The sequence below is a fragment of the Pteropus vampyrus genome, unplaced genomic scaffold (assembly GCF_000151845.1).
Source record: "Pteropus vampyrus isolate Shadow unplaced genomic scaffold, Pvam_2.0 Scaffold151, whole genome shotgun sequence".
Taxonomy (NCBI): domain Eukaryota; kingdom Metazoa; phylum Chordata; class Mammalia; order Chiroptera; family Pteropodidae; genus Pteropus; species Pteropus vampyrus.
The window spans coordinates 668,851-682,856 of NW_011888932.1; the positions used below are offsets into that span (position 1 = coordinate 668,851).

Sequence of the window (14,006 nt, forward strand, 5' to 3'; positions counted from 1 at the left end):
GATGTTCATGGCAGCATTATTCACAGTGGCAAGGACATGGAAGCAACTGAAGTGTCCTACGATAGATGATTGGCTAAAGAAGCTGTGGTACATACATACGATGGAATATTACTCAGCCATAAGAAGAGATGAAATACTGCCATTTGCAACAACATGGATGGACCTTGAGATAATCATAATTAGTTAAATAAGCCAAACAGAAAAAGCTGAAAATCACATATCACTTAAATATGGGATACAAGCCTAAAAGCAACAAATGAACAGGACAAACAGAGACTCATGGGCATGAACAATGGACTAGCGGTTACCAGAGGGTAGTGGGGAGGGAGGAGGGGGAAGGTAGATGCGGAAAAAATTTAAATAATTTCTTCAATTAAAATAATTAATTAATTAATTAAATACATGTTTCTAAAAGTCTTACCATGAGCTGTGTAGTTTGTACAGTTAACTGGTTCTTGTGTAGCATCGTTTATTTTTGGATCTTTACAAATATATGTAAAAAGAGTTAAGGAAATATGAACTATATTCCAACACAAAACATTACTATCTTGTCTTTAATACCTCTTATTATACACTTAATGTTTATATTCACATGTAGCGAGGCTGTTAGTGTATCCAAGAGAAAAAGCACAAGCATAAACATACTTTCAGTGTCACTAAATAATACCTGAGCATTAATCTATTACAGGAAAAGTATATTAACATATACTAAAAGTTCTACCAGAGGATGCCATCTTAAAGAACATTAGTCAGAGTTTAAGCACAAAGCACAAAGAAAAAATGAAAATAAAAATCTTTAACAAATTATTGTAAGACTGTTTCAGGGTTAAAAAAAAAATCAATTTCCAGAGATTTGACTGAACTCATTTATGGGGTCCCAAGTATTGCCATATATACATAATTTCACGTAACACAAATAACCCTGTGAGGTAGAGACTATTACTTCCACATTACAGAAACACAAACTGAGGCTCAAAGTTTGAGTGACTTATCCAAAATCATATAAGTGACAGTAAAATAAGGTTTCCTGATTGCAGTCCTGATTGCAGACTGCAGGGAAGATGGTGTTTTAGGTGGGTCTACAAGGTCTCCTCACAAAAATTTAAGCTTTTGGAAATGTAATAATTATCCTCTTATGGATGTTAAAAACACCTGGGGTGCTTTTCAGTGTCCTAAATATTTTGACACTAAAATGAAATAAGTAAGGTATTCACAAGATGTCTCTGGACAGAGAGCCCGACACCTGTTTAAGGTTTCTGAATTACTACTGGAAACCTCATTTTTATGCCAGGAGTAACAGATATTTTCTAGTTATCATCACCTCATAGTCTTATATTATCAGACACTTCTCTCTAAGGTTCAAAAAGCACAACTCTTCATACTGCCCAACTATTTTCTTAGAACCACTCTGACATTTCTGCCAACTCCTCAATTTACTAGGTCAGTGATTCTCATAGTTTAAGTGAAATGATATTCAATAAGAGTTACTCTGTAAAAAACAGAGTAACAGCTGTCTCTCCTCTAGCTCACATAAAAAATACTACAGAATTTTCTTAATTTTAAGATTTTTTCTCATAGAATCTTGTACAACTTTTTTCGTTGTACAAATTTTGTACATAAGTAGCTATTTTAATTTGAATGTAACTTCCAATTCATATTGTTCCTCAGTTTATAAGAACTGTTAAATGAAAAGATCTCCTTAACCCCTTCGGCCTGTTTTCTCTTCTGTAAATAAACAGTTAACATATATAGTCCCTACTTCTTGCCAGGCATCACTCTACGTGATTTACCTGTGGTACTGACTGATCACAACAGACCTTTCAGTTGGTTCCACTGTTATTTACATTTTTATTCATAAAACAGGGTTCAAATAATTTGACCACGGCTACAGAAATCTGCCCCCAGACGGTCTGGCATCTCACGAAGTTTGAAAATGATATAAGGTAACAGATGTAAAGTTAATGATAAATGGGCAACAAACGCCAGCTACATCATTATTAATTTTTAACCCCAAGATGGCAAATTTACAGAATTGAGCCTGTCAATCTTATTACTAGTGCCGAGATAAGGACTTTGCATATTTCAGGATCTACATATTTGCTGAATAAAGCCACCAGTTAAAAAAAAAAAAAAAAAGTGGACCAGAAGAGGAAACGCCAACAACTGTAAAATTCCAAGGAAATCACACACAGTGGCCTCTGTTCTTTCCATCCCCCATCGCTCTTCACCTGCCTGGGTCCCTTCTCATTAGAGGCCACAAGTCACCGTTCCCTTCAGTACAACCCTAGCCCGCGCTGAAGCCGCGACCCACTCGCGACCCCAAATCTACCTCGCCCCTAAGGGGGTGCTCCTCAACAGAGGATATTGTCCTACTTTGAGGTCCTCGCACTTAAGCGTCTCCTCGCCCCCGGCAGCAGCAGCTCCCCAAAGTCCCGTGGTGACCGACACGAACCACAAGACACCCAGGAGCTGAGCAGCCACAGCCTCAGGAACGGCTGGCCGGTAGGGCCAGGCGGCCGCCATGCTGGGGACCAGCGCATTCCCCACGACTTCCGGTTCCGCCTTCGCCTAGGCGCGGGCGAGAGGAGGGCAGAGGGAAGGGGGCTCTTAAAGGGACCGTGCTTTGACTACACAGAGGTTCTCCGCCCCGTGGGACGCAGATTCACCTCGGAGAGTTTTGGTTGGTCTTCCAGACCGGAAAAAAAGAGAAAGCTATCTTGGAGAATCAGCTACCTTCTATCCAGTGCTCACTTTGGAACTAACCTGCTGTGTCTCTTCTGTCCGCGAAAGTGTCAGCGGCGTCTGGCGATATGATTAACGCTTTACAAACATTATGTTAGTCCTGGTAGGATTTGGGTTTGCAGATAACAAACTAGGCTTAAAGACGCTAATAAACATGTTACTGAGTTGGAATAAAGGGATGTTTACCCGATTTCAGAATCTGTGCTCTTACTATTATAGGTATAATGGCCTCCCCGTTATCTTAGAGGAGAAATCGTGAAAGGCTGCTACGACCAGTACTTAAGATCTCTATCATAAAGATGGGCATTACACCTTTATTTTTAATAGTGAAAATTTAGGTGAGGGAAAGGGGCTATAACAATAGGAGACCAAAGACTTTATGACTACACTAAGTGAAAAGTTGGAGGTTTTTCCCTCCATCTAAGTTCTGCAGTGAAGATATCTTTTATACTGAAGAAATGTGTACTCGTTAAAGTGAAACTTTAATCTTTTTTCTCTAATGTAAAAACACTTGAATTTGGTGCCTCTTCATCCACTGACACTAATTTTGAAGACATGTATTATGGTTCTCAAACTCTAGGGAGCATCACAATCATCTGGAGGATTTGTTAAAAACACTGAAGGATGGTCTAACCCTCAGTTTCTGACTCTGAAGATCTAGACGGGGGGCAGAATAATTTGCACTTCTAAGGGGTTCCCAAGTGATGCCGATATTGCTGGTTCAGAGTACACACTTTGAGAACCCTGGGATAATGTTCTGTATTATAAGTACATGAAATTATTTTAGTAATATTTTAGAATTGTAACTATATTTAAAATTTTTCTTAAACCAATTTTGCAGCATTACTGCACTATTTTTTAAAAATCCCCTTCTGTGGCCCTGTGTCTCCCAGGCAAATGCCACCTATAACAAGCCTTCTTTTCTATTTATCCGATAGACTGTTCATTTTAATGGTTGGTGTCTATATAGGTGTTCAATATAAAGCTGGATGATTATGATACATTATTTTGAATTGAGTCCTCAAAGCTTTGTTTGAAATATAAGCATGTAAATTGGCTTTAAGTTATGTATTCATAAAGAATAGGTGGTCACTTGTGCCTGAGCAACCAAGCAACACAGTACCTAGCCCTTCTCAACCAGTTAGGACTGCACGCCCCTACTATGTAAAACAGGGTGTCCAGATGTTCTCTAGGTGACAGCTACTTCTCTGGCACCCACTTTAATCCAGTGGCAAAAGTATCACCTTTTCCCTGATTCAGTGAGAAAGAGCTGGTTTCCTAGAGGTGTCATGGGCTGTGGCACACCCCCAGGATCTGCGGCATACCACCAGGATCTGCCTCCTTTCTTCCCCACCAGGATCAGGGAAGACAGGAGGCAGCATTAAACTTTTTCCACATTCACACCCCTACCCTGTGACTCCGTGTTCTCTCTAGGGATCTACTGGTTTAGAGGAAAAAGAAGCAACTTCTAGCTCTTCTCCTGAACCTAGAAGTCGAATCCTTAATGAGACAGCTATTTTTAAATCAAAACTTTTATGTTTACAGGTTTAAGTGATAGAAAATTTGAAATTTACTAGTTCAATTTTTAAACTTTAAAAATTGTATGTATGGTCAAGCTAAGATTAAAATGGATAACTAACTCAATTGGATCGTTTTTATGTGTGTATGTGAACTCTCACCAGATCTTTAAGTCTTGTCATTTACAGACAGTTATTGTTTTACTCTGATGTTTTTGCAAAAGTGATTTTCAAAGATGTTTCATCTTGCAAGAAATCCATGGAGAGGACCCTGACACTCTAAAATACAAGTTTCTAGTAAACTTTCAGATCATACCATTAAACTGGGTGAAGATTTGCAGAATTCTAGAAAAAAAACCTGAATTCTTAAAACTGTTAACAAAAAGATCAAAACAAGAATTAATAACATGGGACTTAATGAACTAGTGAGGATGATTATAATTTTATGAATTTTTATTTGAAATATTATTTTGTCTGTTTTCCAAATATAAGGAATTTTTCTCCTAAGCTATCTGTGACTTATAGCAATTTAGTAAATTATACCTTTGTAAGCAGAATTAATCATTTCTCTCCAGAATTCAGAAATCTTAGTATAAACTACACCTTCACCTTCATTTTTTTCTTTTTATTCTTTCTTTGGTTACTTCCTATCTCACAATTAATATGAGAGGTTAAGCACTCGCTGTAATAGTTGCTTCCTTTTTCCCCTTTATTTCTGCCTGGAAAGATAACTCGACACTGGGCATCATCTTTAAACCTACTTCTCAGGTCAAAACGTGCAACTGGCTGCACACATAGTCATGGATGTTCAATGCCTAGTGATATCAACCCCGATAAAGATATCAGATTTGGAAGAATACGTTTTCCTTGAACAGGTAACACAACAAATAAATACATGATTAAAAAAAAAAAAACTATCAAAAACCTTAGAGAAAAAAAAAAATCTTAGAGAAAGTTACTGGAGCTACCACCAACACAATAGCCAACCAGGAAAAATCTTTAAATTCCCTTGTGCAAGTTATATTAGACAATAGGATTGCTCTTGACCGTATTCTAGCTAAACATGGTGAGGTTGGCTGTGTGGTTAATACCTCCTGTACTTGGATAAAATACCGCTGGTAAAATAGGGATGGAACAAGACAAAATCTGGGCACAAGCCAAATGATTAAATACAGTGCCCACTGACACCTCAGGTTCTCTAATATCTTCAGCTGACTGCCTCAGGTATTGCCTCCTGGTTCAGATCTATTCTTCAATTTGGACTGAACATTTTATGTTGTTTGTAATTATAAGAATTTTTACTGTTATGTTTATTTTACATAGCTCAATGTTTTAAAGACAGTACCTTGATAATGGTTGCTCAACATTTTGAGATGATCACTAAGGCTTATGAGATGATGTGACAAACCTTAAGAAACGACAAAAGATTTTTTCCTTAAAGGAACATGATGGTAAAAACTTCCTCTGTTTGGCACTCTTACTGCTCAAATGTGGCCCAGGTTTCCTAAAAAACCACTTTCCCTCCTATATGGGACATGACATACCAGAAATGAGCCTTTCTGATGACAACAGACTGACAAAGGCATGATGTACTGAAAATTAGCCTTCCTGGCAATGGAGGACTAACGATGCTTTTAATAACTAATCAGTGTTGCTTTCCAATGATTGATCAGCAATGCTTTCAAGGAAAGATTTCAACTAAAAGGGGAAATATAAACAGAGCCACTTTAAAATGGAGTCAGAGCTGCCATCCCAGAGGAACTGCCTTGCATGTCTTACTCTTCAAACCTTTGGAATATTAAAACTGAGCAAAATATCATTTGGGCTGGGTCTAAAGCTGTATTGTATCCCAAATAACTGTAAAGAAAACAAGAAGGCAGACAGTATGACTACCAAACTGAAAATTAAAGACATTCTTTATAATTAGGTTCACTGTGTTAGCTTATCTGCACCTATAGAAATTTCTTTCTTATCTCATTAACACCCATGGAAATTTCTTCCTTCTATTTATGTAATTGTTCCCATTTCTCATAAATACCCCTCGCCTTCACCTCCTAATTGAAACACTATTTGGGTTCTGCGTGAATCAATGCTTCCCAAATATCTATTCTTTGTATCTCAAATAAATGTATGTTGCCTCTCACTTGGGAATTTTTATTTCTAGGTTAACACATTATACTGCAGTTCCAAGAATCTGTCGTTAAGTGAGGATTTACTGTATTTTCTTGCTGACTGCAGGAATGTTGCCGATCTTTATATTTGTGTCATTTTTCATACAGATTTTGAACAATTAACTATTTGAAAATGATTATGCTTTGCTGATTAACTCCATTACAAAATCTATTTTTATGGTTCTAATGATTATCTTCATCCTCTTCTACAATGTATATAAACTGTAAACAAGAGTCTCACCATGAAAGTAAAGAAACAATACTAAAATTTTGACTCTTGAACTGATGGTGTATTTAAAAATTCACTTTCTCTTGTTACTGTCCCTTAGTCTATTTTCTCATGGCTCAGTAAAATACATTAAAATACATCAATTTATTTGCAACCATAGTCTCTGATCACTTGATTACTCCATTGTCTAATTTTAGTAAGAAAGTTCTTAAACCTCAATCTTAGGCAGGTTTTCAATGCCAAATTTCTATGTCACATAAAAATTCTATAAAATTCTATAGAAAGCAAAGGATGTAAATAGCACAGCCCAATATGGAAATAGCTGTGTAGAAACATTAGGAAAGAGGATTACCAGTGAAGAATGAAGCAAAACATCCTTTGGCATTCAAAGCTCTGCACATTGGATCTTCCCATTCCTAAGATTCTAGCATACACCTAATTACATTAACAGATAGTTTTTGCCCATAGCAAAAGTTTCTGAGGAAACCAATCTGACTCCTGTTTCCATGTTTAGGACCGAATATTAGGAGATAAAAGCTTTACTTTCCTCGATTTTTAAAAATCTGTTTTGGGCAATTTTTTCCACTCTGGTGATAAATTCATACTATCAGGACTCTGATAGATCTTTATTATAGCCATCTGCACATTTTGAATTCTACTACATCTACATGTATGCTGTTGCTCCTCAAGTATTTCTAATTGTGTCCTCTCTTCGGTGCACCAATCTAGCTGCCTACTATCCAATTAAATAGACTCATCACTTAATAAGGCCTACTCTATGTCAAGTATATTTCATCTTCAATGTCAAATATAGAATCTAAAACTGACTTTATCAGAGTCCTGTTTCTCAAGAAAAACAAAACAGAATAAATTGGCTTTTCTAAGTCTCACCACCTGTATCCCTTTCATCAGTTCAAAACTTATAATCATCTTTGCACTGCAGTTTTCTCCTTGTTCTTCTTTAATCCCTTTATCTAATAAGTGACCAATTTTTTTTGTGTTTTTTTTTAATCCTATATTTTCACTTTATTTCAGGTGTAGCTTATTTCCTACTATAATGGCTTCTTTCTCTTTTTGATTCTAGGCTCTCCTCAACTTTGTCAATCCATTATTTTTTCATGCTGCTTTCAGATTAATCTTTCATTTAAAAAAAACCTGTGTCATATTCAAAATCTTATTCAAAATTCTATTTAAACTCCTTGGTATTTACCCAAAGGAGTTGAAAACTATGTCCAAACAAAAACCTGCATGTTTATAGCAGCTTTATTCATAATTGCCAAACATTGGAAACAACTAAGATGTTCTTCAGTAGTTGAACAAATAAACTGTAGTACATCCAGATAATAGACTATATTCAGTGCTAAAAAGAAATGAGCTATCAGAAGCAAACTAAGTGCCCATCCGGATAAAGAAGAGGTGGTACATATATACAATGGACTATTACTCAGTCATAAAAAAATTAAATCTTACCATTTGCAAAAACATGGATGGACCTAGAGGGTATTATGCAAAGTGAAATAAGTCAAACAGAGAATGACAATTACCATATGATCTCACTTATATGTGGAATCTAAAGAACAAAAGAAAAAAGAAAAAAAAATGAGCTATCAAGGTATGAGAAGACATGGAGAAACCGTAAATGTATTTACAAAGTAAAAGCAGCAATCTTAAAAGCCTACATAATGTATGATTTCAACAATCTAACATTCTGGAAAAAGCGAAACTATGGAGACAATAAAAAAATCAGTGGTTTCCAGGAGTTGGAGTGGGGGTTATGAACAGGCTGAGCAGAGAGAATTTTTAGAACAATGAATATATCATTATACATTTGCCCGAACCCATAGAATGTACAACACTAAGAGTGGACCATAATGTAATCTATGGACTTTGGGTGATTATGATTATGTCAAAATAGGTTCATTGACTTTAACAGATATACCACTCTAGTGGGGGATGTATGTGTGGAGGCAGGGGATAAACGAGAAGTCTCTGTACCTTTCTCTCAATTTTGCAATGCCCCCCAAAACTACTCTAAAAAATATTTTTTAAAAATAAATACCAAATCATTAAATGTTAAAAAAATAACAAATAAAAATCCTATTCAAATATTTTCAGTGGTTCTTTAATTTCTTAGAGATGAAGAATAAAGTCTTATAACCTGAAGTTCTTTGTACTATTTTCAGGTCTTCCACCATCTGCCTGTCTCACTTTATTTACTACTGTTCTTGACTGTTTCCTTATTGTCACCAGTATCTGTTATGTTCACTCCCTTCTATGTGCTGCTTCATTTTCTGAGTACTTTCTATGTGCCAGGTATATGTGATACATATATTCTTTCATTTAACTTTCAAAACTACCATGTGAAGTTACCATAATTTCACTAATTAGAATTAGAAGGGTTAAGTAACTTACCAAAGTCAAATACTTTAGGAGATGGCGGAATCAGGATTCAAGCTCAGATCTTCTGACTTCAGAGATGTGTTCTTAAAAATTTTGTTCATCTTTATTGTATGAATAAAACTTGAGGGTTTTCAGAGGTAAAACAAACAAAATTTGGTGCCAGAAAATGTTTACCACAATAAACTCCTTAAAAAATGTATTGAATAAATTAATTTTTAAAAAATTTCCAAGAGCCAAAAGAAAGCTCACATTAAATTAACAACACAAAAACATAGAGAAAATTAGTTTAAATATGGCAGAGATGGATGTTTGCTGGGGTGGTCATGGAGGCAGCTTCGCCTAAGAGGTGAGACCTGAATCCAGCCCTGGGGAAGGGTAGGGCTTACAAGACATTCCAGGCATGGGAAAGGGGATGAGTAACCAACAGAAAAGCCATGGTGTGGTGATTCCAAGGACATGGATTAGACCTGTTGAGTCAGAGTAGGACCTTGGAGAGGTGAAATGGGAGATTAAGTAGAAGAGTCAGCAAGAAGGGAAGAGTTTAAGAGAGTCTTGGAACTCAGAAAAGAAGTTTGAACTGTTTCATAGTCAATCCAAAGTCACATTATTTTTGAGAAAGGGGGAATATGTTTATAACTATCACCAAATAGTAGAGTAAGAAGAGACCAACATGTTTGCAAGGTGATGGTTTGAGATAACTGGTCTCCACCTGTATGCTGCCCTGACTTGGGAAGTATTTCCTTCTCCATTTTACCTGAAGCACATCCCAACACCTGTTAAGACCTGGTTAAGTCCTAACAGATGCTTTCAACAAACATAATACATCTCTCTCTCTCTCTCTTTTTATTTTATAAAGTTCTGGCTTCATTCTACTCAGTAATTTAAGTTATTATATAAGTTTATTTCCCTCAATAGTTTGTTAGTTCCTAAGAAGTAGGGACCATGCTGAAATTGTGTATTTTTACCAGGCTTAACAATATTTCCTTTAAAACCAGCAAACTAACAATGATACTATAAAGTACATAATGCATGCTCTTACAACAGATGATTTTATGTTGCAGTTGTTTTGTATGTATGCCTTATCTCCCTTGAGGACAGGTATTCCATTTTTAACAATTTACACAATCATAGTGCTTAACAAAAACATTTATTCAGTGAATACATACCTGAAGATCAATTCTTTTTATCGTTAATGTGTGGACTATATTAGACAAAGTAAAACGCCTAGCATCAAAATTCTCAAGTTAGTTACATTAAAGAGAGTGGAATAATACCATTGTAGATTTTCAAAGATCTTTTCTCAACGTTATGACAAATAATGCTAGATTGATTTCCTTCCTTTTCTCAACTAAATGAGGGTGAAAAGATAACTCTCAGTTAAACTTCTTAGAATTTTATATTGGGTCAGTGGATATAAAAAACACAAAGAGGGATGATAGAATAGGACGAGAGACCAAGCATATCTGACCAAATCCTTTCCTCAGTGTCCTCCTTTAATTTCCTTGATCTTGGGTCTCCCTCTCAATCCAGCCCTCCTACACCACCAGTCCAGCGACCTTCCCACCCCATTAAAGCCGGCTACCCCCACCACCTGGTGTTTCATTTGCCCACTTGACCTCCAAACCCCACCTTTTCTAGGCTCTTTAACCCTCCCTCGCCCAGCTGAACTTCACCTGCATTAAGTAGAGAAGCCAAGGGCACCAGCGCTCCCTCCCCAGAGTGGCCTCCCGCGGGCTCAGGCTCCCCCGCCTACGCCACCCCGGCGCCCCGCCCCGGGCAGGGAGGTCGATGCGAGGGGAGGGCCTGCCAGGTGAGGCGCGGTCACCCTGGGCTTTTCACTTCCGCCCAGGTGAGGGAGGGCCGACGCCGGCCCTCCTGCCCGCTCCGAGCTCCCACTGCGAGTCCACCCAAACAGGTAAAGCTCGGGACCCCGTCGTGTGGGCGCGCACGGCGCGCAGGGTCCCTTCGCCTCGAAGCTGGCCAGGAGCACCTCCTCCTCCTGCGCCTGCGTCCCCTGCTTCCGACGCGCCCTCCCGCGGGAGGTGGAACGGGAGACGCAGGGCGCCGCCGGCCGCTCGGCCTGGCCCACAGGGTGTGCGGGGCGCGGTCCTCCTGCGTCGGCCTGGATGACCCCCACCGTGGCCCGCGCCCCGCGGGGCTGGGCTGGCCGGAGGCCGCGGAGCCGCCCTGCCTCGGCAGGCTCTGGCGGCCCTCAAATCAAGGCCTCCGCTGTTCCGGGAGTGGCAGGGATCAGATTTTGCACCCAGATCAATGCCTGCGTCCCCTCCATCCCGCCGCCGCACCCAGAGCTGGGCGGAGCCTTTCCTCAACCGGTGAAGGTGAAAGGAGTGAACAGGTGGTGGCGTGCCTTGGAGGCCCGGAGAAGGAGGGGGTGCCCAGCGAGGGCGCGATTTGGCCCCGGCCCCATCTGGGCGCCTGGTAGTCACGTAGCGGAGTTCCCCGGGTCGACATTCAGGCCTGGGCCCTACTGGCCTTACTTTGTAGATGAGGAGGACCAAGCAGAAAGTGCTCTGACCTCCAGCCTTTGGGGAAATTGTTGGATTCCTGCTTTAAATCAAGCTCAGGAAAGCACTTTCAGATCTTTCCCTGTCCCCTCCAAAGCTCCCTAACTCTCCTGGCACACCTAGCTGGCCGAATTAATCCCCCCCGTGGAGTGTTCACTTGGCGCTTTGTCGTATCCCCAGATGGCTCTTATCACTTTGGATTCAAATGAGTTGTTTACTGGTTTGTCTCCGCGATTGAGACGGTGCGCCTTTCAGGGCCTTGTTTCTATAGGTTGCTTCTCAACTGCATTTGAAGTCTGTCCATTGATAGGTGCGCAAAGAACAAGTGTTTCCTAAATGAATGAAGAAGCCCCTGGAAAGCTAGAAGAAAAAGAAAACTTAGTTACATGGAGGATAGTAATACTACGTTCTTGGCTGTCTAAGCTCCTATTGGCTGCCAATTCGTTTGCACAAATCTTTTTTAAAGGAAAACTAGGGAGGAGCGGTGATTAAAATTCAAATCGGTTCATTTTGCAACATCAGAAAACGGCGTGATCATGCCTTTTAACTAAAATTAGCCTGTTTCTAAGCCCCTAACAGCTTTTATAAGAATTATTAAAAATTTTAAATAATGAGAAAGTTAATAAATATCAGAGTTGGAAGATAATTTATGGGTAAAATTTATAAGCTGAGTTCAGAAGAGATTTGTCTTTGTTAATTGGGATTCTGAGACAATGGTTCAGTATTCAGTAATCTTTGTTAATTACATTTTTTTTTACCAGAAAGCATTTAATAATTATCCTTAAACTAAACAACCAAGCAGCCTGAATTTACTTGCTTTGTTAAAGTTTAATAAAAATACATTTGATGAAGCCAAAATGAGATTTAATTTGTTGACTTATGACTTTGCCCACCTTGGTACTAGAGTAAATTTTTTTAAGAAACGAGACTATTTCACCTTAATATTTGAGATTGCTTGACCATTGCTGTGTGTTGTTGTTTTTTTTTTTTTTTCCACTCACATGTTTTTGTATAGATTTGGATGCCTTTTTTAAAGCCCTCATTTTAGGTTCTGATTCAAATAGAGAGAAATTTAGAGCCTGTCAATACCCTTTCTTTAGTCTTCAGGATAGATCTATGCCACGGACCTAAAGCCTGTTTACTTTTTGCGTTTAGAATTATAAGATACCTTGGGGAGTTACATTCTTCTGTGCTGTTGGGTGTCTGAAAAGAGTTTCTCAGGGTCCTTAACTCACCTAAATTCTTGAATTGAGGAAGTTAATAAATCTTTTCAATAAGTTTCCTCCACCTAGAAATTGACATCAAATTAAATTTCTATCTATGCATCAGCTTTTTTCAAATGTTCCATTAACTATGGCTAAGTGATGGCTAAGGGCATAGGTATTTTTAAAAAGCCACAATATTATAGTAGTTTCTTTCAATCAAATCCTACAGTAAATGAGACATAAAAAATTCATGGTACAAACTCTCTTGATCAGTGATGTAGTGGAAACTGCAGAGCATAATAAACTACTCATTCTCTTGAGGCTGTACAACTATGAGGACAGCGGCACACTGTGGTATTTTAATGTTTAGACTGTGACCTATTGTAGGTACCCTATCTATGACAATTTAGACTCAGCTTTACCACGTTTAAACAAACTTGAAATTCCTTGCATAAGCCATGTTTGTTTCTTAGCCCAGCCAAATAGGCCAAAGTTGTTTAGCTGAAGGTTTCCTATGACCATAAAATGAGTGAGACATGGGTTCCATTTAGCCTGTATGCTATTTGCTGGATAATCTTCGGCTTGCTGGATGTTCTTCATCTACTCTTAAAGCTTTATTTCCTTTCCCTAGATAGTACCCAACACCACGGAATTATAGTAATTTTCCAGGCCTGCTTTATGGACATAGTTTAGCCTTTATTAAATATGAGTTAGAAAGTTGGGTGACCAACAAGGTTCTATCCTTTGCCTTTACGAGGGATACTCTACCACTATGGTTTACAAAATGTGCACGATGATTCATTGGGAGGTTAGGAAGGTGACAGTAAAACTTCGCTTTTTAGTTTTTACCTTACTTGTTTCTATTTTATGTTTTAAAACACATACGACTTGTAAATATAGTAGTATATATTTGTAATTATAAAAAAATGAAGGTGAGTAGTCAACATATTTTTACTGATAGGAATGTGTTTAAAAAGTTTGAAGGCCATGAATCTATCCTATTACTAGAATTACTTTTTTAAATAGAAATCTGGACTCAATACTTCTCTATTTAAAAGCCTTTAATTACTTCCTGTGACTTGCAAGATAAAGACCAGTCTACTTAGCATTATTTACAAGGCCCCTCTCAAAGAAGTCTTATTTAAACCAGTGCTTCTCCAATGATCAGTAGTGAAAGATCAGGATTTCCCGCCCAATCTTTCAAGGACTGATATTTT

At 38.4% G+C, this 14,006-nt stretch overlaps 2 protein-coding genes across 2 annotated transcripts in view; one reads left to right on the forward strand and one right to left on the reverse strand.

Moving 5' to 3' along the window:
• TM2D1 (TM2 domain containing 1) overlaps positions 1-2,555 on the reverse strand; it is a 49,145-nt gene extending 46,590 nt beyond the window's left edge. Inside the window, exons 1-2 of the mRNA XM_011369532.2 lie at positions 2,366-2,555; positions 422-495 (exon numbers count right to left, since the gene is read on the reverse strand). Of these exons, the coding sequence (XP_011367834.1) occupies positions 422-495; positions 2,366-2,523 (232 nt within the window). The 5' untranslated portion in view covers positions 2,524-2,555. The remainder of the gene's footprint in view (positions 1-421; positions 496-2,365) is intronic.
• An 8,266-nt stretch (positions 2,556-10,821) lies between these two features.
• The window catches only part of PATJ (PATJ, crumbs cell polarity complex component), a 320,321-nt gene continuing 317,136 nt past the window's right edge, over positions 10,822-14,006 (forward strand). Inside the window, exon 1 of the mRNA XM_011369533.2 lies at positions 10,822-10,974. The gene's annotated coding sequence lies outside the window, so the exon portion shown is untranslated. The remainder of the gene's footprint in view (positions 10,975-14,006) is intronic.